The sequence below is a fragment of the Procambarus clarkii genome, chromosome 41 (assembly GCF_040958095.1).
Source record: "Procambarus clarkii isolate CNS0578487 chromosome 41, FALCON_Pclarkii_2.0, whole genome shotgun sequence".
Classification (NCBI taxonomy): Eukaryota; Metazoa; Arthropoda; class Malacostraca; order Decapoda; family Cambaridae; genus Procambarus; species Procambarus clarkii.
The window spans coordinates 26133709-26161030 of record NC_091190.1 but is presented as its reverse complement, the minus strand read 5'-3'; the positions used below and the strand labels follow the sequence as shown (position 1 = coordinate 26161030).

Sequence of the window (27322 nt, the reverse complement as noted above, 5' to 3'; positions counted from 1 at the left end):
TGAGTCTGCTGCTTTCCGAAGGGGTCCTAGGGTTGTTGATGCTTGGATGGTTCTGTTGGGGGTGCATCATGTTTTGTGTCCATTTGTGGCTCTTTGCCGTTATTTGTGCACCACGGCCTCTGTAGCAGAGGACGCGCTTTGGGTTGACCCTGTTTCCCTTCTTCCCTATTCCAGGGCGCAGGTCTCCCTGGTTGTCCTCAGGATTATTCGGTCCAGCCAGCCTGCGGTCTATTCCCGTGCCCATGCCATTCACACCCAGAATATGGCGTTTATTACATTCAACGCTGGTTTTCTGGGGGGGGGGGGGCCATCAGTTTCCCGGAGCTAACTACCCACAGAGGAAACCAAGAGGGACTTACCCGGGAGGCGGTCGCTGCTCACTCCTCAACTCGAAGTCGAGACAACTGGCTGCAACTGCCGACCAAAAGCGACAGAGGCCCGATTGGGCCCCGGAACGTTCACGAGGTAACAAGCAGCCAGGACCCTGTTTGACCTCCAAAAGCCCCGTGTCCAAATGTCAGCCCAGGACATTTGGCTAAACACTGCCAAAGACGACAGCAAGAGCAGCAAACTTACGAACATCATGGGCACGGAGATAAACTGCAGGCTGGCTAGCCTTAACACTTTAGTCTGGGCATGACGCAGCATTGTGTCAACCGTTTACTGTCGGTAATCTCGGGGATGATGCAATGCTGCGTCGTCCACTAAAATAATTGCCAAAAATCAGGTTTTTATCCGATTTTTGGGGGACTGTTTGGTAACTGTCAACAAGCCGAATGCAATCTGTGACTACAATACAAACATGAAAGGTGTTGATCACTTTGACCAAATGATCAAATATTATCACTTCATAAGGAAAACTCACAAATGGACGAAGAAAATGACCTTCTATTTTGTGCAAATGGCTATCTACAATGCTTATGTGATGTACAACTACTACACAAAAAATACTAAACTATAATACTAAATATACTAAAATACTAAATAATAAACATTTGTGGGCAGGAATTGGGAGTGTAGCTGGAAGGCGTCTGGGCGCTCACTCGCGGCTAACGCATGGCCCGTCTTCAACTCGTCGGCGGGTGGAGCGTGACCTGGTTTTTTATTTTATATGCTAATATTCTTCTAGAGAATTCTATTGCAAACCCATTGATATCAAAATGAAAGACCTAGGACGAAAACTGAGGTGACCAGAGTGAAAAGAGTGAACACATTTTATCGCTTTTGTGCGCTCCTGGGTAACTCGTTTGCACTTTCTCTGTTTGCTGCGGGTAATTAGCCGGGCTTTTGGAGTTTATATGCATTTAGTGCTGTAGAGAATTCTATTGCGAACACAATGATGCCAAATTTAATCTCGTAGAACGAGAATTGAGGTGACAAAGTTGAAGAGAGTATACACTTTTTAGAATTAACGCGCGCTCCCGTGAAACGCTGGGACCCAAATCGCACAGTTGAGGGGTGGCGCGCGGGGTACGCCAAAGTGTTAATAACTCTGCGGACGACCCGGGAGACCCGCACCCGCTAACATTGAAGAAGGGAAACCGAATCGACCCAATGCGCGTCCCTGGACACAGAAGCCGTAGCACGCAAATAACGGCGAAGAGCCGCAACCGGTCACAAAACATGATGCACCCCTGGCCTAACCAACCAAGCATCAACAACCCAGAGACCACTCCAGAAAGTAGCAGTCTCATTCTTCGCCAGAAAAGAAGGAGACGGCTGTAGACAAACAAAACCATCACGAAGACCGAAGGAGCAGAAACCCATGCGCCGGAGGATAGCATGAAGCTCCCCGACCCAACCTTCAGAGGCCAATGCCAACAGAAAAAGAGCCTTGGAGAAACAATCCTGAACCAAAGGGGCCATAACAAACAGAGAAGAAAGAAAAGAGAGCACTCTGTCCAACGACTAGGACGGCTCAGGCGGCGCATGAGCAGGCTGGAGGTGAAACAACGCAGGAGACAGCTTGCGAAACGGCGCAAAAGTAACATCAAAACTGAAAGCAAACTGTAGCGCTCCGCCAGTGCCGTACGATACGAGGCGACAGTGTTAGGCATAAGATGACAATCTTGAAACAATCAAGAGAGAAAGGACAACATGACCCTAACAGAAATCGAAGTATAACGACGAAGATGTAAAAAGAACCGGAAGGACCGCCAGTAAACTCCATACTGCCGTCGAGAAGCCCGCAGGTGGGAGACCAAGAAAGCCACCTGATCACCATAAAGATGATGATAAACTCGAGTCAAAAAGACCATACGTGAAGACTTGAGGAGAAGATCGAACCATCCACGTGACGCTCCAGTCCGATCTGCTGAAAAAGGTGGAGCCACAGGAAAACCTCTGGGTTCGGACACCGAGCAAGCAGCGCCTGAAACCACGGCTGGGCTGGCCACCACAGGGGCCACGAGGACTACTCTCATATATACATAATATATACACATCACCTGGTATAGCTACAGGGAGCCTCCGGGTCTCACCCAGAAAATGGCGTTACATTACATTCAAACATTATATTTTTTTGTTTAAATGAGGATGCACTGTCATCAAAAATTCTTTTCCATTATGTAATTCCTAGCCTATAATGACCTTCTTAATGATGATCTATATATTATGCAAGTATGTATGGGAAGGCTGGCCTCAGGCCACGCTGTGATCGGAGAACTACCTAAATCATCGACAGATAAGTGCATAAGAAAATCCCACTAACATGATATAAATATCTGAGAAAATTAACTTAAGCAATGTGGCGATTCAAACCGGGATTCAAATTATTTTTATACCTAGGTACTCCCATCTGTACACCTTAACCCACTGAACCATCATACACTAAATGAAGTTTAACCTGGGATCTTACTGAATCCACAAGGGGGGTCTTAAGGCTCTGAGCTTATACCCAATCAAGTTTTTACAAATTACCTTGTTCATTTGAAAAACCCGGTGGATTCAGTAGTATTTCAGGTTAAATTACTTATAGCGTATTGTGATTCAGTGGGTTAAGCCATGCGGCTTGGTGTACCTAGGTTGCAGGTTAGAATCCCACCAATGGTCCAATTGATATTCTAATTAATATATCCTATTAGAATGATTTGCTTGTGTATTTGAAGGAAGCATATGGTTGATGAACTCCTAGACCCACAGCAGTGTACATGGGTAATTTGTAATAAACTTGAAGTGGTATTAGCTTGGTGCCGCAAGACTCCTTGTGCATTTAAGAGGATCCCATCTTAAATTACTGTAAATATAATGCAAATCATGGTTCAGTGGGTCAAGGTGCGTGGCTGGAAGTACTGTACCCAGGTCCATGGTTCGAATCCCCACATTGTTCCAATTGATTTTCTCATAAATGTGTATCATACCAACAGGAAGAATGTGATGTGTGGTGTAATTACTTGAGCATAGGTATGGGATGAGAGCGACACTTATGGTGTCCTGTTTGCTCTTATAATCTTTCTCATATGATGCTTTGAAACTACTAATGATTTTGGCATCCACCACTTTCTCACTTAAATTGCTCAAAAATTCTACAACTCTCTTCATAAAAAAACCAGCGTTGAATGTAATGAAACGCCATTTTCTGGGTGAGTCCCGGAGGCTCCCCGGAGCTATCCCAGGCTGATATGCTAATGTCAGACTTTGGCATCAGTCATGTGTATGAGTTCTTAGGCCTACCGGGGACCACGGCCAGAACCGGGCCCCCTCAGAGAGGCAAGGGGAGCAATGGCCTATAGAAGCCCCCGTGTAGTTGGAAGCATTCTATGTCTGCCATCGACCGGAACAGGCACCCAGAAAGGTAAGCGCCCCAAAACAAACCCCTATTCTGGTTAAAATTGCTACCTAATACCGAACTAGTGGATAGAACTCCCCAACCGAAAACAAGCAAATTAGTGTGACGTCACACACTGCCGCGCCGCTGTCTGCGCAGCTCCCCCCTCCCCGGGAGGGGGAAGGGGGAGCCCCAGACCCCCCGCGCCGGCTACCCACACCTCAGTTCTTGAGGCTGGATGTCAAAAACGCGAAAAACCGCCGACCGGGAGGGAGGGAGGGATGCCGGGGAGCCTCCGGGACTCACCCAGAAAATGGCGTTTCATTACATTCAACGCTGGTTTTCTGGGGGGAGCCCCGTCGGCTCCCCGGAGCTAACTACCCACAGACAGAAAAAGAGGGACTTACCCGGGAGGCGGTCGTCGCTCACCCCTCAACTCGAAGCCGAGACAACTGGCCGCAACCGCCGACCCAAAGCAACACAGGCCCGACGAGGGCCAGGGACATTCACAAGGTAACGAGCAGCCAGGACCCTGTTCGACCGCCAAAATCCCCGCGCCCGAATATCAGACCAAGACATATTCCCAAAGACGGCAGCAAGAGCCGCGAACTTACGAACGTCATGGGCACGGGGATAGACCGCAGGCTGGCTAGACCTAATAACCCTGCGGACGACCTGAGAGACCCGAACCCGCGAACAGGGAAGAAGGGAAACCGGATCAACCCACAGCGCGTCCCCGGACACAGAAGCTGTGGCGCGCAAATAACGGCGAAGCGCCGCAACCGGACACAAAACATGATGCACCCCCGGCCTGACCAACCAAGCATCAACCACCCATGGACCCCTCCGGAACGCAGCAGTCTCATTCTTCGCCAGAAAAGAAGGAGACGGCTGCAAACGAACAAAACTATCACCACGACCAAAAGAGCAGAAACCCCTGCGCCGGAGGAGAGCATGAAGCTCCCCTACCCTACCCCCAGAGGCCAAAGCCAACAAGAAAAGTGCCTTGGAAAAACAATCCTGGACCGAAGGGGCCACAACGAAACGAGGAGACGAAAGGAAAGCGAGCACTCTGTCCAAAGACCAGGACGGCTCAGGCGACGCATGAGCAGGCCGGAGGTGAAACAATGCACGAGACAGCTTGCGAAACGGCGCAGACGTAACATCGATACCGAAAGCAAGCTGAAGCGGCTCCGCCAGCGCCGCACGATACGAAGCGACAGTGTTAGGCATAAGATGACGGTCCTGAAACAACCACGAGAGGAAGGACAAGACCACCCGAACAGACAAGGAGCTAACACGACGAAGACGCAAAAAGAAACGGAAGGACCGCCAGGAAACTTCATACTGCCGCCGAGAAGAAGCCCTCAGGTGGGACACCAACAAGGAGGCCACCTGATCACCATAGAGATGATGATAGACTCGAGTCAAAAAAACCATACGCGAAGACTCGAGGAGAAGATCGAACCAGCTACGTGACGTACCGGCTCGATCTGCTGAAAGAGGCGGAGCCGCGGGAAAACCCTCGAGTTCGGACACCGAGCAACCAGCGCCTGAAACCAAGGCTGGGCCGGCCACCAAGGGGCCAGAAGGACAACTCTTCCCCGGTAAGTCTCTAAGCGAGTCAGGACCTGGAGCAACAGCCGAACTGGGGGAAAGAGGTACAGGAACCCCCACCTCGACCAGTCGAGCCAAAAGGCATCGACCCCGACGGCCTCGCAATCGGGGAAGGGCGCCGCATAAACGGGAAGACGCCGCGACCACGCCGACGCGAAGAGGTCCACTTCGGGGCGCCCGAACGTCTGGCAAAGCCAACGGAAGGACTCGTCGTCGACCGTCCACTCCGTGGAGAGGGGAACGAAGCGAGACAGGGCGTCGGCCAAGACGTTGGACACGCCCCGTACGTGAACCGCCAGGAGAGCCAAACCCCGAGAACTCAGCAGACGAGTCACCCGAAGCGACCAACCCCAAAGAGACAAGGACCGCATCGAACCCCCGCGGTTCAGGCAATGAAACACCGGAGAGCAGTCCGAATGGAGCCGAATCGTCGATCCGCGGGCCACCCGAATCCTCCCCAGAGCAAACCACACTGCCGCGAACTCCCGCACCGTACTGTGAGCTCGACGGAAGGACGGATCCCAACGCCCCTGGCCGGCCTGGTGAGCACTGGTCACAAAACCCCAGCCGAGAGACGACGCATCCGTGTACACATCGAGCGAGGGCTCGGGTAGGCGCCAAGGCACTGAACCCCGAAAAACCCGAAGAGGAAGCCGGTGACGCAGCAACCGACGCAAGGCCCCCGGGGGTCGAACTCTGCGATCGCGAGAGAGGCGGAAGGGGGAACCCCGAAGGAACCAGAACAGCCGTCGAAGCCAAACCCGACCCGGCGGGTAGACCACCATCGCGAAGTTCAGGCTCCCGCACAGCCCCTCGAGCAACCGCCGGGTGACCCGAGGGCCCTCCAGAAACAGACGAAGGCGGGACCGCAGCCGCAGGAGAGACTCCGGAGGGAGAGACAAGGAGGCGGTCCGAGAGTCCCACACGAGACCCAGCCAAGTCCGAACCTGAGAGGGAACCAGATGGGACTTCCTCCAGTTCACCAAGAACCCGAACCCGGCGAGCTGGGAAAGAACCAAATCCCTGGCTAGCAAGCAAGCTGACTGGCTGGGAGCCCAAACCAGCCAGTCGTCGAGGTAGGCCAACACCCGAACACCTAGGAGACGCAAACGAGCCACCACAACCCGTGTAAGGCATGTGAACACGCGAGGTGCCAGGTTCAACCCGAACGGGAGACAACGAAAGCGGTAACTCAGACGCCCCACTACAAAACCGAGCCAGTCCCTGAACCGCGGATGAATCGGGACATGCCAATAAGCGTCCCGGAGGTCCAGGGACACCATCCAAGCACCCGGCTCCAAGAGGAGCCGAACCTGAGACAGCGTAGTCATCCGAAAGGAGGGGCAATGAACCCAGGGGTTCAGACAGGACAAGTCCAGAATGAACCGCAGGTCCGCGCAGTCCCGTTTCGGAACCGGAAACAGACGGGAAACCCATCTGAGGGACGACGTCGTTTCGACGACGCCCAAGCGTACCCACTCCAAGACGACTCGACAGAGCGCAGGGGAAGAAGCCTGCCCCGCCAGCCCCGACCCCCCAAAGGGGGGAGGGGCCACCCAACGCCACCGCAGGCCGCGAGACACGACCCAAAAGGCCCACGAATCGTGGGACCAGGCGCGGGCGAACAGCGCAAGCCGCCCCCCCATCGCCCCGTCAAAGGGGCAAACCGCGAAAGGGCCGGCGACCCTTACGAGACCCAGAACCCCGCACAGCGCGAACACCGCGCCGACCAGACGAGGGAGGGTCCGCAGGAGGAGCCAACCCCAAACCTGACACCAGAGGCCTACCACGACGAGAGGAACCCCGAGCCCTGGCACGACCTTTCCGGGAAGACCCACCCCGGGACCCCCGGAAAACCAACAAGTCCGACATCGGACGACAAGCCGCCGACGCAGCCTGAATAAACTGCGCCACGGCCGACTCCCCAAACAGGAGAGGACAAAAAGGGGAAGAACGCCTAAGAGCCAGAGCCCAAGCAGATTCCACGGAGGAACCCAGCACCGCCTGCCGACACGCGAGACGGGAAGCATAGAACAGGGAAACCGCATCCCGCAAAATCGGCGTGAACAGCTTCAACAAGGCAGCCGACGAACGCGCAGCCGAGGACAAGGTGCCGGACCCCGGGACGGACCCAAGCGTCCCCACATCCTCCACGAGCCAATCCGAAGACAGCTCCAGGAGGGAAAAGAACCGTAAGGCCGAACACAAAAGGCCCCGAGCGCGCAAGTCCTCCGCCACGAGCGCCGCCGAAAGGGAGGGAACCTGCACATGGAGCTGAATAACGCCCACATCGCGGGGAAGGGCAGGGGCAAACAAGCACTCATTCAGGTACTCAAGTTCACCCCCCAGGAAAACCTGAAGCACCGTGGAAGCTTCCCGCCACTCCAGCGTGCGGGAACGACAGAAGGAATGCCAGGAATCCAGACCAAACAAGGGGCAGTCTGCTAGCCAGGATGACTCCGGAACCTCGTAACGGAGCCAGAAAGGGAACGAAGTCCCAAACCTGAACGTGGACGGATCCATTTCCGAGGCATAATCCGGGTCACGCAGGAGGTAAGCTGCAAAGGCCGCTCGCACCACACCAGGTTGGATGCGATAAGCCGAAAACCTCCGGAAGGACGGAACCGACGTACCTGGGGGAACACGGAACCGTACCCGGGGAGGGGCCGACACCAAATCCAACTCGTACGCAGAGGGGGGGAAAGAAAACCCCACTCCTTGTAACAATAAGCCCCGCTCAGTGGGAAGAAAAACCCAGGCGGGGTCCAACGGGGCCCAAGGCCCCCAAGTCAGCCCCTCCCCAGCCTCGAGGTCCGTCACCACAGGACCCGAGGCCGAGTCCTCTCCCCAAGCCCCGACCCCACAAGACAAGGACGGAGCAGCCGGAAAAGCTGGAGGAAGGGGGGCCCACTGGTCAGACCCTGAAGCTTCGGCCGGGAGACAAGACTCGAATGCCTCTGCCGCCCCCCCGGAAGGGGCAACCCCCGAAGCTGCCCGAGTCTCGAGATCAAGTAACCCCTGCTCCGACCCCGAAACCCTCAGACGCTTCGGGGCCGGAAGCAGGGGCGGGGGACCAGAACGAACAGAAGGGGAAGGACGAGGAGGTGCGGACTGAACCAGGATCGAAGCGACCCCCACCCCCAAGTCCGGGTCTCGAAAAGCAAAGCGGGGCAGCCCCGGGGCATCCGGGGAAGCAACCAACCGAGCGCGTTGCAACAGACGAAACCTAGACTGCAACGCACGTGCCGCCTGTACCCGAATAGAATCATCAGAGGATTGGGTAAATTGAGTCACAAGCAAGCAGCAACACTCACAGGACTCAGGGTCGAAAGTATCACCGACCCAACAGGCAGCGTGGCAGAGGCAAAAACAATGAGGGTCACCCTGAGACAAGGGGACCGAGCAACCCTCAAACTCGCACACAGCGAGTGGGGACTCCGGGGTCACATCCATCGGACCCACGCGCCCCCTAGGGGATTCCCAGGGTCCTGAGCGTTTACTTTAAGAGGACTCGCGCTCAGGTAGTCCCAGGCAGGGTGCTGCAAACCGGCGCCCAAAACTACCAAGCAAACTTCTAAAGCTGAACCCCAGGGACGTGTACACTCACGGGGACCTAGCAGGGGGCGCCACCGAGGAGAACAGTGGAAGGGCAAAAACAAACTGAAGAAAATGACAGAACCCCCCACCAGGCAAAAACAAAAAGAAAAGCAAAACCCCCGCAAGAGGACAGCGAACCCCAAGGAACAGAGCCGGCCGCGATGTCGGGAATTACAAGCTGAGCAGCACCCTGCGCCCCTACCAGTGCAAACTGCCTCTTACCTGCCGGTAACAAGGGAGAACAGAACACCCAAGAGCCCAACAGGCGGCCGAAAAACCGAAAGGTAAAACGGACCAGCAGAGGCAGACCCCGAGGAGCCTGTGGAAGGTGGCCCCAAGCCCCAAGGGCAGTACTTACAGGGCACCTAGGGAAGGCAGCCCTAGGCGCATGCAGCCCGAGTACTGAAGATAACTCCTGGCTCTCGCACCCACAAAACTAACACCACACTCAAAGCACAGTGCAGTAGCGACACCGGAGCCAGAGCACACGACCATCGCCCATAGCATCAGCCTCAAGAACTGAGGTGTGGGTAGCCGGCGCGGGGGGTCTGGGGCTCCCCCTTCCCCCTCCCGGGGAGGGGGGAGCTGCGCAGACAGCGGCGCGGCAGTGTGTGACGTCACACTAATTTGCTTGTTTTCGGTTGGGGAGTTCTATCCACTAGTTCGGTATTAGGTAGCAATTTTAACCAGAATAGGGGTTTGTTTTGGGGCGCTTACCTTTCTGGGTGCCTGTTCCGGTCGATGGCAGACATAGAATGCTTCCAACTACACGGGGGCTTCTATAGGCCATTGCTCCCCTTGCCTCTCTGAGGGGGCCCGGTTCTGGCCGTGGTCCCCGGTAGGCCTAAGAACTCCATACACATGACTGATGCCAAAGTCTGACATTAGCATATCAGCCTGGGATAGCTCCGGGGAGCCGACGGGGCTCCCCCCAGAAAAAGAGAAAGTTCATATATTATTTTGGCATTTTTGTTTCTTTAGCTTAAATCTATGGCAGTTTGTTCTTGGAGTTGCAGGCTTCAAAAATTTCAATTTGTCAACTGTGTCAATTCCTGTTACTATTTTGGATGTTTGGATATTGGCTCTTTTTCCTTCTTTCTTCCAGCTTTTGGCATAATTAATGCCAATAGGTTCTTCTCATAGCTCTTGTATTTTAGTTACAGAAGCCATTTAGTAGCATAACTCTGCACCCTTTTTAGTTTACTGATGTGAGAAATGGACACTACACAACTGTTGCATTCCAATTTTGATCTCATGAATGTTGTGAAAAGTTTCTTTAGTATTTCTCCATCTACATATGTAAAGACGATTCTGAAGGTTGCTAGTATAGCAAAGGGTCCTCTCACAATACCTCCTCTCAGATTACTATTCAGGACACCCCATAGATCTCTCTATATGTCTCAGTTCTTTAGTATCTTTTTCACATAATTTGTATGTTGTGTGGGGGCCTATTTTCCTGTTTACCACATTTGGATGGCTTTAGCATATATCGTGCAAAATTTGGCATACATCTCATTGATTTCAAAACTTAAAATACTCAACAATTTGGAGGATGTTGATCCAGACCACTTGTTTAACCCTTGTGCTGTTCCACTATTAATAGCCTTCAACACCACCAGGCGCAAAAATAAAAAATACAACAAAGTTTTTCATCTTATAAAAGTGTTCATTTGTGTTCCCTGGTCACGGGGGGAAAATAATAATAATAAAAAAATTGTAAATGACATATTTTGGCTACAAAAGGGTGGAGAAGTGTGGCAATATTGAGGCGTTGACAGAGCAATCATCGGAGGCGGTCTGCTCTGCTCGAGCTGTCAGGCGGGAGTTGCCAGAAAGATATAATTACCTAATTATGTTAATGTCTCTTTTTTTTTTTATCTGTTTTGGTTTGTTTCTCTAACAGTTTCTCTCTTATTTCATGGTCACTCTTGTCTAATTGAGGCAGCTACTGGAGGTCAAAGATCTTTTATCTTTCCTGGTAAATATTAGGTCCAGTATTGATAGAACATATGGCATTAGAATTTGTTCATGTTTGCTGAACTTACAGGAAACACAGTAATTAAGAATGAGAGTTGGTCAATGTCAGGGATCTCTGGATATAGTGTTAACACTTAAGAGGTGCTTAGCGAGGTGGGCCAAGCAAGCAAGCAAGCACACAGTTAGTGAGCTTTCATTTGGTGGTTACTCATGATGGTTGACATGGCTTTGAGTTTCAAGTACGTGCTCCTGTCTGTCATTGAGTTCTTCTCTAGTGCCTACCTAGAACATGTCCCTGTGCCTGTAGGGACATCTGAACAATTCCTATTGGCACTTGGTTTATAGAAACAGTAGACACTTACCCTAGAGAGTAACTAAATGTAAAAATCTTGAAAAATATCTGAAGTTAAAATGATAAGGAAGACCTGCTGCAGTTGTATATAGTTTACGTACCACATCACGATATATGACCGCTCTAAGTCTGTTGACATCCATGTCTTGGAGGAGCTTCTCAGGGTCTCTAACTGGACTGTTTTGTGTACCCAAGTTTTCTACAATGTTCTGCAATAAAAATTTTGATATAGTTACTGCATTATAATGATTTGAAGAAAATTATAACTAAGAATTATTTCCTCGTGATTACCTGTAACACGGTACATGTAACACAATACTTGCAAGACAGTACTTACATCATACTACTTGCAACATTGTATTTACAACACAGTCATTGATAAGCGTTGTAGTCAAAACATTTAAAAAACATTTTTTTAAATAAAATGAACAGATCACCTGGAGAGAAATGATAAAATAACAGGCAGACAGTATGGTTTGCAAACAGGAAGATCCTGTGTGAAAAATCTACTTAGTATCGAATATAAGTCTAGAAATATATATATACATGTATAAATCTAGAATCGTATATATATGTATAAATCTAGAATCGTTCATGTTTATAAAACTAGAACTGTATATATGTATGAATCTAGTATCATACATATGTATAAATCCAGTTCATCCTCCTGTTTTGGAAGAACTTACAGAAACGATGAGAACCACAGTATATATACCAACGTACAACAAAATCAGAAAGTAGAAATCGGCACTAATGAGTTAGACAAACTGGAAAACTATTTTTTACTTGTGTTGCAAAGACAAACTAACCTAACCTAATCTACCTAGGCCTAATACACAATATCTGAGGCCTAATATAGTACATATGTGCACTATACTAGGCCTAGGAACATTTGTTTTTTTTTTACTTTCATTTATTTTAAAAAACATCCTTACTAGTCAGTATACTACTATTTAAAAGCTAAGTACATATGAATTCGTGACTATTGACGATAGTCACAACATGTACTTTCTAAACAGGAGGATGGGTAGATAAATCTAGTATTGTATATGTGTATAAAAGTACAGGCTGTAATGCTGGATATGTTGGAAGTTCCATTCGGAATATTAAGATTTCGAATGTGTTTTAGTTCCTCCTGAGTTGTATCTTTAATACCTGTACTCATTTTGAGTGACAACTGGTCTCACAGTTACATTTGTTGAATTAGAATATATAGTATAACATTGGTGTTTAGTACTGTGTAATATTTATGTTTCTTATAAGATGTTTAATTAGTCAATTAGTTTAATTATCATGTAATTATTATCATATAACTAATATCATGTAATTATTATCATATATCATGTAATTATTATCATATATCATGTAATTATTATCATATATCATGTAATTATTATCATATAATTAACATCATGTAATTATTATCGTATAATTAATATCATGTAACTAATTTTACTCATTTTCCCTCTTAATAGGTTATTTTGTGTTACACTTTCTTAAATTTTATTTACTATTAATTATGTCCTATCTTCAATAAGTGTCATCTAATTATTGCATTTCATTTATTAAATTGTTTACTCATGCCCTTTTTTTATCCTTGTTTATTTTTACGTGTTGGCCCCATTAGTTTAAATTATACTATTATACTCTATGTTATGTTCCAGTTGCTTGTCTAAATTAAACCTTAGTAATTTCATTGTCATTAAAGTAAATAAACTACTGAACTGTTGCTAGAACTACAGACTCCATAATGTATTAGTCTATGCCTCTCATCATTAAGCATCAACTATTTATTGTATTCATTTGTTATTTTTCTTAAACTATCTTAATTTTTTTCATTAAAGTAGCTTACTTCTCTTTTAGTAACAAGTGTTTACCCCCTTCATAACATTTAATCCTTTTTTATCTAAATTCTAAGTTTTGTGGGAAACTCTTTGCATAATAGTGACTTCATAAGTACTGTATGTGTAGCTCCTGTCCCTACAATTGTACATTACTCTTATGTTCTTTGTACACACACATTCTACTGAATAAAAAGAATTATTATATTATTTTATATTACAGTGGAACCTCGAATAACGAATGTAATCTGTACCGGCGCTGTGATCGTCATGTGAAACGGACGTCATACAAAACAAATATCCCCATTGACAAAAATGGATATCAAATTAATCCGTTCTACCACCAAAAAACATCAATATGATATTTGATGTTTTAAATAATGGAGCAGCCTACCTTACATACACTGAACAAACCATTATGACTTTCTTCCAATTTGTTCAATATTTTTTTTCATTTGTCTTATAGCAAAAGATTCTTTCAGTGTTCGGCAGGTAGGCTGCTCCATGTTTCTTAAATAAAAAAAAAATAAAAAAATAAAATGACATTTTGAAAAACAGAACAAATGTCAGAGGTTTGTTCAGTGTTAGTCTGGTAGGCTGCTCCATTATGACAATCTCTCTTTGTTTCAAATGTGTTTCTATTTGTTTTGTATTTTTCATTTACGTCTCAATAATGGAGCAGCCTACCCGACAAACACTGAACGAACCTTTTTGACATTTGTTGTATTTCAAAAAATTTAATTTCTTTTTTTTCTACAAAAAAAGTCATTGCTTTGCAACATCTCAGCAGTCACCCCTTTATATCCCAGCATCATTGGCATCTTTAAACAAAAACAACATAATTTATTTGCATCGTTGGAGGCATCCGAGAATGTGTGAGAAGCAGCGCAACCCCACCATGTGGCCTTGTTGTCATTCAAACAAGAGGTCGCCATACGAGATGAATTGTCGGCAATCTGAGCGATCGTTACCCAAAATGCTCGCCATTTGAGGCAATCGTCACTTGAGGTTCTACTGTATATTATATTATGTTATTATTAATATTATAATAATATTAATTATTATTATTATTATTATTATTATTATTATTATTTTAGCCTTATATTGAAGTTTCCCACTAAGGTGTCAAACCTCTAACCCTTCCCAGGATTCAACCCCACAACAACCTGACTAACTCCTGGGTACCTATTTACTGCTAGGTAAACAGAGCATTAGGTGAAAGGAGATGATCCCAAAAATTTCTGTCCCACTTGTGATTAGAGGCCAGAATTCTCGATTGTGAGTCGAGAACGAACCCGACTGTACTACCGGGATCCATGCATATTTTAAATACATTAATTCAATAACCTGACCTAACACAACTTCCACAATAGATGTGACTAATTAGCATGGAGTAATCAGCAAGACTGCTCCATTAGCATAGAGCAATCTTTAGTTTTTGCAAAAAAATTATGTCCTTTTACAGATTTCCTTTCTCATGATTACATACACTAGTCCTGATGGAGATGTGCCAGACATACACAGTATGCAGCTTAATAATCACTTTTGTTACCTTCCAAGTCGAAAACTAATTTGATTATTCTTAAGTGTTAAAACCTTCTTTTAATATGTCGCTTTATGTACATATGTTCATCTAAATCATACTCGCATACAATCCTCACACCAAACATATAACTGAATACACAATAATTACTATAATTTACATTAATTGCATAAATTAATATAAATAACATATTCACCTTAGGGGAAGCCTGAGCACCTCTGATGAGTGAATGAATGTGTCGTGATTTGTTGATAGGCTTGATGCCATTCCCACCAGCACCATTTACATCTTGAAGCCGTGTCCGTTCACGACACTCAAGACAATTTCTCACAGCCACAGTGCAAACCTAGATATGAAAAAAAAAGAGTGTTGAATGTAATAAAACGCCATTTTCTGGGTGAGATCTGGAGGCTCCCCGGAGCTATCCAGGCTGATATGGATATATTAGACTTTGGCACCAATCAATATGAATGGAGTTCTGGATCTACCGGGGACCATGAGCCAGAACCTGGCCCCCTCAGAGAGGCATGAGGAGCAATGACCTATAGAAATGCACATGTGGTTACGGAACATCCTATGTCTGCCATCGACAGGCACCCAGAAATGTAAGCTTCCCAAAACAAACCCCTATTCTGGTTGAAACTACTACTGAAATTCAAACGAGTGGACAGAACTGCCCAAATGAAAACGAACAAATTAGCATGACATCACCACCTACCGTGCTGCCGTCTGCACAACTCCCCCCTGACCAGGAGGGGGAAGGGGAAGCCCCAGAGCCCTTACGCCGGCTACCCACACCTCAATTCTGAGGCGGGATGTTATAACACCCGAAAAACCACCGACCGGTAAGCTACTTGCCCAAAGATAAAATACAGAAAGAGACTTACCCGGGAGGTGGTCGGCACTCGCTCCTCAACTCAAAGTCGAGACAGCTGGCTGCAACCACCGACCCAAAGCGACACAGGCCTGACAGGGCCCAGGAACACTGACCAGGTAGCGCACAACCAGGACCCTGTTCGACCGCCAAAAACCCTGTGCCTGAATGTCAGCCAAAGACATGTTACCGAAGACGGCAGCAAGTGCAGCAAACTTATGAACGCCGTGGACACGAGAATAGACCGCAGACTGGCTGGACCGAATAACCCTGTGGACAACCTAAGAGACCCGAACCCTGGAACAGGAAGGAAGGGAAACCAGGTCAACCCAAAGCGCGTCCCCGGACATGGAGACCATGGCGCGCAAAAAATGGCGGAGAGCCACAACCGGACAATACACACGATGCTTCCCCGGCCTAACCAACCAGACATCAACAACCCAAGGACCCTTCCGGAAAGCAGATGTCTTATTCTTTGCTACAAAAGGAGAAGGCTGCAAATGAACAAATCTATCACCAGAGCCAAAAGAGCAGAAACCCCTGCACCAGCGGAGAGCATGAAACCCGAGAGCTCCTAAACCCAACCCCTAGAGGCCGATGCCAATAGGAAAAAAAGATCCTTGGAGAAACAATCCTGAACCGAAGGGGCCACTACAAACCAAGGGGAAGAGAGATAAGAGAGCACCCTGTTAAGCCGGAGGTGAAACAACGCCCGAGACAGCTTGCGAAACATCGCAGAAGTAACATCAATGCTGAAAGCAAGCTGCAGCGGCTCTACCAGCACCGCATGATATGAGGCGACAGTATTCATTATAAGATGACAGTCCTGAAACAACCACGAGAGAAAGGACAAGACAACCTGAACAGAAAGCAAAGTACACCTATGAAGAGACAAAAAAAAACGAAAGGACCGCCAGGGAACTTCATACTGCCGCCGAGACGAAGCATGCAGGTGGAACTCCATTAACAAAGCCACCTGATCACCATACAGATGGTGATAGACTTGAGACAAAAATACTAGACGTGAAGATTCAAGGCCTAGAACTCCATTCACATTGACTGATGCCAAAGTCTAATATATCCATATCAGCCTGGATAGCTCCGGGGAGCCGAAGGGGACTCCGCCCAGAAAATATAAAAATATGCTTCAACAAATATATAAACATACTTTTTATCTTCAAAAGAGGTTATTCAGCTAATTTTTTTTTATAAATTAATAAACTCAAATATTTTACATAAAAGTATGTATTGCCTTTAACCACTGTACTGTGCTGGCCGAGAAAACTCGTCATCCCGAAACTGCGCAGGCCGAGATGACACTAATTTAACCCTTAGACTGCCATATTACCACGAATGTAGGGGGCATAAATATGCCCCCTAAATTTTATGTTGTCATGCCCACTAGGGGGCATATGAATATTTTAATATTTTATGATTTGAAATATGCGGCAAATATGCTGCATATGAATATTTGAATATTTTATGATGTTATGCCCTCTAGGAGGCATAACATCATAAAATATTCAAATTATGTAAAAATAACTTAAAAATGTTAAACAAATCTCCAGCTTATTAGCTTCAGTGTCGTGAAACTCTCATAAAAATATTTTCAGAAATTGATTTTAAACAAATTTTTAAAAAATAAGAATGTTCTATTGATAAGAAGAACAGCTCCTAATAACTGTAACTGAAGGATCATGCAGTAATAAAGAAATGCAAGCACCTGTCCTATGCTCAAAGAAGAATGGTAGTAAGAAGTGTCCACAAAATGGATATGCAGTTGGTGCCTTTATATCATTGTCGAGTAATACATAATAACACAAAACATAATTACTATGTTATTATGATCTATTTTGTTATATATCATATAAATACATTGTACAATGTTAATATATGTTACTTTCATCTATGTCCCAAAAATATTTATTTTAGGGGAATTTTTTTTTTTTTAAGATTTTAGTTATTTCTTTCTCCTTTGTTTATTATCTGATTTTGTTTTAACCTTTAAATCCTGGAGAATGCATGTTTTCATAACTATGTGAAGATAGAATGAAATTGGTCAACACATAAGTCAGTGACAACTAGCAAAACTTGGGACTTTAAATTTTTTTTGGCTTATGTTTTTCTCTGATTTCAAACTATTTTCTTTGTCTCTTTAGGTTGTTTCGATGATGAGGGACCATATTAGGGCTTTTTCACTTATATAAAGTATACCCTAAATCATTATATTTATGATAATTCTCTATATTTTGTGTTTTTTGGGGGTTATTTTTTCTTGACCCAACCTGGCCCAGGCCTCCAGGTCGCCGGATTACAGGGTTGCGCCACATATGCGCCACATTTCAACACATATTGACCTACAACTTTCACATATTCGAGTATGAATGCCAAACAACATTTATTAAACAAACAATTTAACGAATTAAAAACTACCTTTATTCATTGTTGATAACTTCAACTTCAATTATCACTGAAATCTGAGTTTCAACTTTGAGTGGCTTCTAAAATTCCAGTTATTAACCGATTCTCACTATTTTGACATATTGTGTGCTCTGCTGTCTGTTCTACAATCCCATCAGAATGGATTTTTCATAACTTTATACATTTGGAGTTATAATATTTTTTGGTCTAAATTTGCCGCATATTTCAAATGTCCTGTTGAAGATTTTTTTTACAGTAAACTATACTAAAAACTTATATTCTAATTTAATGAAAATGAAGATCATATGCTATTCTGAGAGAATAATAACATTAAATGAACAATTAATGATAGTTCATAATTTTTATTCTGAATTGAAAATCTGAAGTTTTCAATATTCAATTTTAAAATTAATTTTGATTCTCTGGTTTTTCAAGTTACGCTGTGATCATTTAGACGAAGTTCGAGCAGTTGCCTAGTTGATTATCCCCAAAAAATTGGAAAGTGTTTGTGCAAGTTTTAAAATCTTATCTTGAATTATTTTTTGTCAAATTATATACTGTATGTATGTATTGCGCGGTCTAAGGGTTAAGATTTCATACCATTCAAAATGCGCACGCAGTTGGTTGGGTACGAAATGGACTCTTAGGACCTCCAGTGAGATGCAGCCATCTTGGAAAAAAAAAACAGAATGTCCTAAGCCACTGGCTGGCTTAGTACTGAGTGAGCAACCATGGGTGGTGCACGCGCCTCTGGCTCCCGAACACCTGTCTGATTCAGCGTTGAAAGATCGCTCTCTGTCAGTGAAATTCAGACCTTATTGCTTGAAGAACATAAAGGTCATGATATTAATGAAGCTAGGCACAATAAGAACCTAACATAAGGGTCGAATACAAATGATACAGCACCGATGTGGATGATACAGCGAGCCTATCCAGTAGTAGCCTAGCGCCACCTATGGTCACTCTTGTTATCTCCAATTTTTTATAGATGATACTATAGATGAATTGTTTTCTGGGTTCTGTAATGATGCATCCAATACAAATAGCATAGATGAAAAGAGTGTTAGCGGCTTCCGTGGTGGTATTTATTGCCAGTGATGGTGGTGCCAGTACAAGGAGCACAGGTGAATTTGCAAGGGAGGACTGTGATAATTTTGCAACAAACCACAAATTAATGATTCTGATGTTGGTGTTGCACCCACTTTCCCATATACAAGTGAAGATATGAGTGATATCAAGACAGAATTTTATCAGTGAACTTTTCCTAGATCTTTCCAAGAATACTTGGATTTTTTCAATCCTTCCTTACAAAGCAATCTTTTCTAGACCACCTTACATATTGATCTTTTCCTATAATATTTTCAAGACTACCTTACACTTCACAAGCTTGGCTACATATCACCTACAGGTACTAAAGCCAAGGGTGTACATGAGCTAGTTATTTGCAAGCACACAGAACGAAGAAACAGGAAGCAAAATACTGTTTGTACCTGGTGCATTGAGAGCGATGTCTCGCTGTGTACCATGGAATGCTTCTTTAGTTATCACTCTCTTCCAAAGTACTGTGTAATACAGTGTGTTACCATGTAAGTAGTGTGTGAAACTGTACATATTGTAATTTTAGTATATTTTGGACAAATAATATTGCCACAATAACCATTTATTGTGGACACACTAATGACACATGTATCAAAGTTCCATGGAACTTTATGAACTGAGCTGCATGAGGGGCAGCTCACGCAGTATACGTTCTACTGTATACATATTGTAAAGGACACAAATGTGCATCATATATGATAAAAAAAAATTAATTATAAAGCATTGAAAATACATAGGAAAAATAATTGTAAATAAATTGGTGGCAACTCGCGAGGCTTGAATGGCCCATGTGACCGCGTCTGGGAGCTTCACGCACGGGTGAACAGCCCATGATGACATCACACACCATTTTTCCACGTTCCCACGGCCAAAGTAAGTGGAATTTGATATTTTTTTACATGTACATGTTCAGGGAAGGGAATTTATCATTTTACAAAGAAAATAAATTTTTTGAGAACATGTGATTTTTGGCGCATAGGGAGAATTTCACAATAAACGCAGCACATCACAATGGTTAAATAAAATAACAAATAACATAATATTAATTTAAAGAATATTTTTTCCTTGGAGAATAAACCAATCTACTACCAAATATCAATAATAACAATCATAATGCATAACATATTAAAACAGGTGACAATTACTAACCAGACGCAAACACTGTCTAAGAATGCCTCCACTTGACATATTCTTTTCAGCCTCCAGCTCTGAGAAGTTCAGGGATGAAGCAAACACAAGCACATCTGCCATGTTTACTAATCGATGCAGAAAAGACACAGCAACTTCCACTCCCATGCCTTGTGTAGGCTCTAAAACATCCAGTTCATTCTGAAAAGCATTAGCATCATTGTCAATGTACTTAAAATACAACATACAAAATAACTTGTCACAGGAGACAAAAATGTGAAGATAAACAATTTTTCATAAATTTTACACTTGAGAATTCAAGAGAAAAATGCACTTTACATAGTATATTTGAATTTGATCCTTATTTATCTCATGTTTACTGAATTTAATCAAACTCCAAAAAGAAGTTTAGAAGTCATTACTAACATACTGGATAGAAATAAGAGCACATAATTACTGAAAAAAAGGTATTAGACATTTGCACAGAGACAGCAAGAGGAAAATGCATGTGAAATTTTTTTAATAGCATTTATTGACATGTAAAAATACAGTATCTAAATTAAATAAGCCGGGTCTCTGAAGAGCACTGAGGCATGTGTAGATTTAGCACAATGTTATTAATTGCTGTTGTCGGGGGATACAAAGTCTGTACTTCGTCTTATCGAGGTCATCCTGGAGCAACTACTGACCTTCCCCAGGAGCATCCCCACCATAGTTACCTAATTCCTGGGAACCTATTTAATTGCTAGGTGAACAAAGGTATGACATGAAAGGAAATATGCTAGAGTATATCTGACCTGCTTGGGTACTGAACCCAAGTCTCTTGGTTGTGAGCCGAGGATATAGACCACTGTACAGTGAAGAGCTATTATTCAGGAAGTAGAAAGTATGTGTATGCCAGTGACTGCCAGGGATGTGTGATGTCTCCATGGTTATTTGTCCATCCACTTGGGCTGGACAGTAGAAAACCACGTCTCGCTTCATGCAGGTCCGTGTTCAATCCCCGACTGTCCATATGGTTGGGCATCATTGCTCTCCCCTTTCCCATCCCAAATCCTTATCCTGATCCCCTTCCAAGTGTTATACAGTCATAATGGCTTGGTATTTTTCCTTGATAGTTCCCTTCCCTACCTTCCCATTCAATGTACTGTATGCATGCTGGATAGGATCATGACAGAAGGTGAAAAAATTAGTAAAGGTAGTTATAATTTAGTGAGTAACAGATATATATATGAAGTATAGTCTATGTAATTTGATGTATGCAGATGATGCAGTTCTTCTGACAAAAAATTAGATATGTGCTCTATATGTAGATTACTTGGACGTTTTCAAGTCAAGAAAAAGTAAATAAAGAAAAGACAAAACAACTGGAACAGACATCGACGAAACCATACGGAAGGAAAGGAAATGGCGGAAAGACTTCTAGGAGACTTCATACTGTCGCTGAGAAAAGAACCACAGATAGGACACCATCAATGAAGCCACCTGATCACCATACAAATGGCGATATACCTGCATCAGAAAAACCAGACACGAAGCACGGAAGAGTAAGCCAAACCAGCGAGGTACCTCACCGACCTGACGTGCTGAAAAGAGGCGGAGCTGCAGAAAACCCTCGGGTTCGGACACCGAGCAAGCAGCGCCAGAAACCAAGGCTGGGCCAGCCACCATGGGGGCCAGAAAGACCATTCTACCTCGATAGGATTCGAGCCAAGCTAGAACCGAAAGCAACAGCTAGACTAGGGCATGAAGATACAGGAACCTCACTTCGACCAGTCCTGCCGGAAAACATCTACCGCGAAAGCCTCACAGTCGGGGAACGGCACCATGTATATCGGGAGGCACCTAGACCAAGCTGAAGTGAAGAGGTCCACTTCCGGTCACTTGAACGTCTGACACAACCAAAGGAAGGAGACGGCATCGACCGTCCACTCCATGGAAAGAGGAATGAAGCAAGACAGACTGTCTGAGATGACACTGGACACCTCCTGAATGTGAACTGCGCAGAGAGCTAAATCCCAAGAACTCGGCAGAAGAGCGACCTGAAGCGACCAACCCCAAAGAGCCATGGACTGCAGAGATCCCCCCCTCCCACCAATTGAGACTATGAACCACAGGGGAGCACTCCAAATGGAGCTGAATCTGCCGCAGCACCTGTCAAACAGCCACAAACTCCCACACTGTGGTGTGAGTCCAATACCCTTGGCCTGCCTGGTCGTCACTGGTCACAAAACCCCAGCCGAGAGACGAGGCGTCTGTGAACACATCGAGCGAGGGAAGGGGAAGGTGCCAGGGCACCGAACCCCGAAAAACCCTTAGAGGAAGCCAGAGACACAGCAACTGACACAAGGGCCCCGGAGGCCAAACACAGTAATCCCATGAGCGGGGAAAGGGGCTGCCCCGAAGATACCAAAACAACCTCTGAAGCAAAACTATGCCCAGCGGGAAAAGCAGCATGGTAACGTTCAGGCTCTCATACAGCTGCTTGAGTAACTGCCGAGTAACCCAGGTCCCCTTCAAAAACATGAGATTCAAGCAGAATCCAAAGAGAGAGGGGGAGGACGGCCTGCCAACACTCAAGACAAGAGGTAAAAAACATAGAAACTGCCTCTCGAAGGATTGGCGCAAACAGCTTCAGCAGGGCAGCTGACGCCTCGGCAGCTGAAACCAGAACCCCAGCCGAAGGCCCCCATGCAATGCCTCCACATCCTTCGAAAGCCAGTCCAAGGACAGCTCCAGAAGACCGAAGAAGCGCAAGACTGAAGCCATATGACTGCAAGTTCGATGGTCATCCATTGCCAAGGCAGCCGAAAGAGACGGGACCTAAACATGTAACTGCACCAGACCCACATCATGGGAAAGCGCAGGGGCAAAAAGGTACTCATTGAGGAACTCCAAGGAGCCCCCTTGGAACACTTGCAACACTGAGGAAACCGCCCGCCACTCAAGCGTGTGGGTCCAACAATACCCGCGTCAAGCTCCCAAAGAGAAGAAAGGGCAGTCCGCCAGCCAGGAAGATTCCCGAACCTCATACCGCATCCAATACAGGGAAGAAGAACCGAACTCAAATGAAGACTGATCCATTATAGAGGTGTAAACTGGGTCTCGCAGAAGGTAAGCACCAAGGGCTTCCCCCGAACCTTTGCCGGGAATATCGGAGAGGAAAGAAACCTCCGGAAGGAATTATCCAAGGAACCCAAAGGCACCCGAAAATGAACCCAGAGGGGAGCAGCACCCAATTCAAATTCATACAGGGATGGAGGATACGAAAAACCCCAGCCCTGCAACAGAAGGCACAAGGGCCAGGCAGGATCAAAAGGAACCCAAGCACTTCAAGTGGACTTCCCTCCTCCCCAAGCACCAGAAACCCCCGACACAGGTCTTAGAGCAGAGCCCTCATCCACACCCACCACCCTTGAAGAAAAGGTGGAGTCCTGGGGAAAAGCTTCAAAGAAGGAGCCTGCTGGGCCAACTTCGAAGCCTTGGCAGGGAAATCGGGCTCAACCTTCATTCCCAAATCAGAAGGGGCAGCCCCCGAAGCTACCCGAGCCTCATCCCAAGCTATACCCTGCCCCGGCCCCGAAACCCTCAGATGTTTGAGAGCTGGAAGAAGGAAAAAAGGAGCAGGGCAAACCACACCCACCAAGAAATTACTGAACCACGGTTGAAGTAACCAATGCCCCTAAATCTTGGTCCCTAAAACCCAAGCAGGTCAACTCTGGGGCTTCCAACTGGGCAACCAACCTGGCCCGTCACAACAAAGAATACCTAGCATGCAACAGCAGAGAACAAATTCTGCAAGACTCAGGGTTGTAGGTGTCTCCGATCCAACAGGCAGCATGACAGAGGTAGGATGGATAATCGTCACCATAAGGCAGAGGCAATGGACAACCCTCAGCATCGCACAAGATGAGACAGTGCTCGGAAGACACATCTATGGTACCCCTGAGCCCAACAGGGTTTTCCAGGGCCCATAGGGTACGTTAGCCCTACAGGAAGCCCAGGCACTGCGGCTAGCTAAGTCGGTAACCCCTGTCTGTTGCAGGCAAACTGACAACTACAGGTCGCTGTGAAACCTCGGAGCAACAGAGGTGGTCCACCAACACAGCCTAAGCTAACCTAATGGGAAGCTAGGCAGACTACCTCTGCCAAAAACAAATAAATACGCTCAAAGAAAACAAAACAAAACAAAAAGCCCCTGAAGCAACACACAAAAGCAACCAGTCCCCAGAGAAAATCATTGGGTGCCGCAGTATCCAGGCTGCACCAGCCAAAGTGTGCCCCACCCAGCAAAAACCCACTTCCTACCCGGGGCAAGACGGGAAGCCCAAGACCCCCGACCGACCCCAAGGGCAAGAACAATAACAAGCGACAAAACCTTCAAACGAGAGCGCGACCCGAATGTCCCAGGGAAAAGAACCCTCACATGCAAGGGAAGTACTTACCAGGCACCTAGGGAATTTAGACCTAGGTACATACAACTCAGAGTACCAAAGAACACCTGGCCACCACACTACACAAAGCTGGCAAAGCCACAAACGCTAAAGCCAGTCAAATAATTCGAGGCAAGAGAAGACTAAGTGACACTGGCACATCAGTCCACGAACTGAGGGTAGAGCGGCTGGCTTGCCTGAGTGGGCTTCCCCTTCTCCCTGTCGGGGAAGGGAGAGGCACTAATGAGCGGGCATGCTAGTAGGGTGACGCTTTGCTTTTTTCATCGTTTTCTTTTAGAGGGAGTTCATTGGCTCTGTTTGGATGTAGGTTGCAATTTTAACCAGTTAGAGGTTTTAGTGTTTCGCCTACCTTTTTGGTGGTCATCCCGGTCGATGGCAGACATGACAAACTCTAAATGTCAAGTCCTCATATGGCCATTGCTCCCTGCGCCTCTCTGAATGAACCAGGCTCTGGCGCTAGTCTCTGGTAGACACACAGAACTCCAAAGACTGATGACACCACACTAATAAGGCACATGTCAGTTTGGATAACTTCAGGGAGCCACAGAAAAAACTCAAAAACAACAAATTCGCCAAGCTGGTGACAAAGGAATGCCGTCAACCACTGGCAGTGCTCTTAATTCAATAATTTTTCTTACCAAGTGGAAAATCCTTTGCAAATGAGATCCCAGCATCCCAAATCATTGCAAAATGACTACCTCTCAGGCAGCTATCCCAAGTCTCTCTACTTATCCCCAACTAATTCCTCAGATGTTAATGATATAATCTTTTATCTTAAAACCAAATTGAGTAACCTTTCTGAGATACAAACCGTAATATATAAAGAAGTGTTATAGCTTTTACCATAACAATGCTCTATAATAAATCACTTGAAATACAAGCTTTTTCTGATATTCTTAAAATGCTCAAGTAATACCAGTTTGTAAATATGGTGATCTCACTGAAATTTTAGACCAAGATCAATCTTGCCCACCTTTTCCTAAATACTTCAAAAGCTAATTATAAACAGCTTTACTTCTACGTAGCTAAAAATTATATACTTAGCTCTTGCCAATATGACTTCAGACTCCAAAAAAAAAACTAACAATGCAGTAATTACTATGCTTAACTTGATACATGCAGCTTTTGACAAAACATGAGTAACCCATAGGTCTATTTGTTGACCTGAATAACACCATTGACACCATAAACTAACCACATTAACTTTCTTCTCACACTCCAACACTGGATTCACACCCTCCAATATTACCTAAATGTAGGCACCAGTATGTTTCTGTGAGCAATGCTACTGCTCCCACACTGTAAATTAACACAGGGCATTCCACAGGATACTTGATTCACACCTCTTTCTTATTTACATCAAATACCTACCAAATGCCACTCAACACCCTAAGCCAATTCTACTTACTGGTAACACAATTTTCATTTTCTGAAATACTAACAAAATGAAACACTTAACACTGAAAAACCCAGTGTTGAACGTAATGAAACGCCATTTTCTGGGCGAGTCCCGGAGGCTCCCCAGAGCTATCCAGGCTGAATGGATATGTATAACTTTCTGGCATCAGTCAATGTGCTTGGAGTTCTTGTCTACCGGGGACCACAAGCCAGAACCTGGCCCCCTCAGAGAAGCACAAGGAGCAATGGCCTATAGAAACCCCCCCTGTCGTTGGGATCATTCTATGTCTGCCATCAACCGGGACAGGCACCCAGAAATGTAGGCGCCCCAAAACAAACCTCTATTCTGGTGAAAATATTGCTACCAAAAGCCGAACAAATGGACAGAACTCCCCAAACAAAATTATCAAACTAGCATGACGTCATCACGTCGCCGCACCGCTGTCTGCGCAACCCCCCCTACCCAGGAGGGGGAAGGGGGAGCCCCAGACCATCCGCGCCGGCGATCCAACCGGCAGTTCTTGGTTGATGTGATTACTGGCCGGTCAGGTGCCTCTGGCTCCGGATTTATTTCAGTCCTGTGCCTTGTGGTGTGGGCTGTCTCTACAGGTGGTGTGTGAGCCAAGAGTGAGATTCCACGGTACTCGGGCTGCATGCGCCTAGGGCTCTCTTTCCTAGGTGCCCTCTAAGTTCTGCCCTTGGGGCTTGGGGCCACCTTCCACAAGTCACCTTGGGTTCAACCTCCGCTGTGTCCTTTACTGCTCGGTAATGGGCCACCCTTGGAGTCGGCTGGGGTTATGTTGCCCTTGTTTGTCTCTGGGTAGGAGGTAATTTTCATCACTGGTAGGGGCGCGGGGTACTGCACAGCTAGTTTTCACCAATTTGCCGATGGGGCTCCCCCCAGAAAAAATATTACATATTGCTTAGAAATAAGTCCACCTATCAAAGTGAACTAAGAATTACCAATATTCAAATTGAGTGCAGGGTAGATGGGATATTCCTTGGGGTTCACATTGACCATGAGCATAATTTCAATTGCCATATATAAAAAGTGTCTAAAACAATTGTCATTCTTTCTTAAATTAGATACTATATACCTTGCTTTACTTTGGTAACACTATATCATTCACTCATCTTTCCACATCTTACCTATGGCCTTACTTATTTCTCTGGGCTTCAGTAGTAGTCAGGAAAAGTAAAAAATTCCAGTTTGGCAGCAGGATGCTGCTTCTGGAAGCTTTCCTTTTTAAGACTGC

General features: G+C 45.8%; 1 protein-coding gene across 1 annotated transcript in view; it reads right to left on the bottom strand.

Annotated features, from left to right (window-relative positions):
- rg (A kinase anchor protein rugose) overlaps positions 1-27322 on the bottom strand; it is a 246574-nt gene that overhangs the window by 85640 nt on the left and 133612 nt on the right. The window contains exons 19-21 of the mRNA XM_069339474.1: positions 20236-20415; positions 14890-15039; positions 11411-11518 (exon numbers count right to left, since the gene is read on the bottom strand). Coding sequence (XP_069195575.1) covers positions 11411-11518; positions 14890-15039; positions 20236-20415 — 438 coding nt within the window. The remainder of the gene's footprint in view (positions 1-11410; positions 11519-14889; positions 15040-20235; positions 20416-27322) is intronic.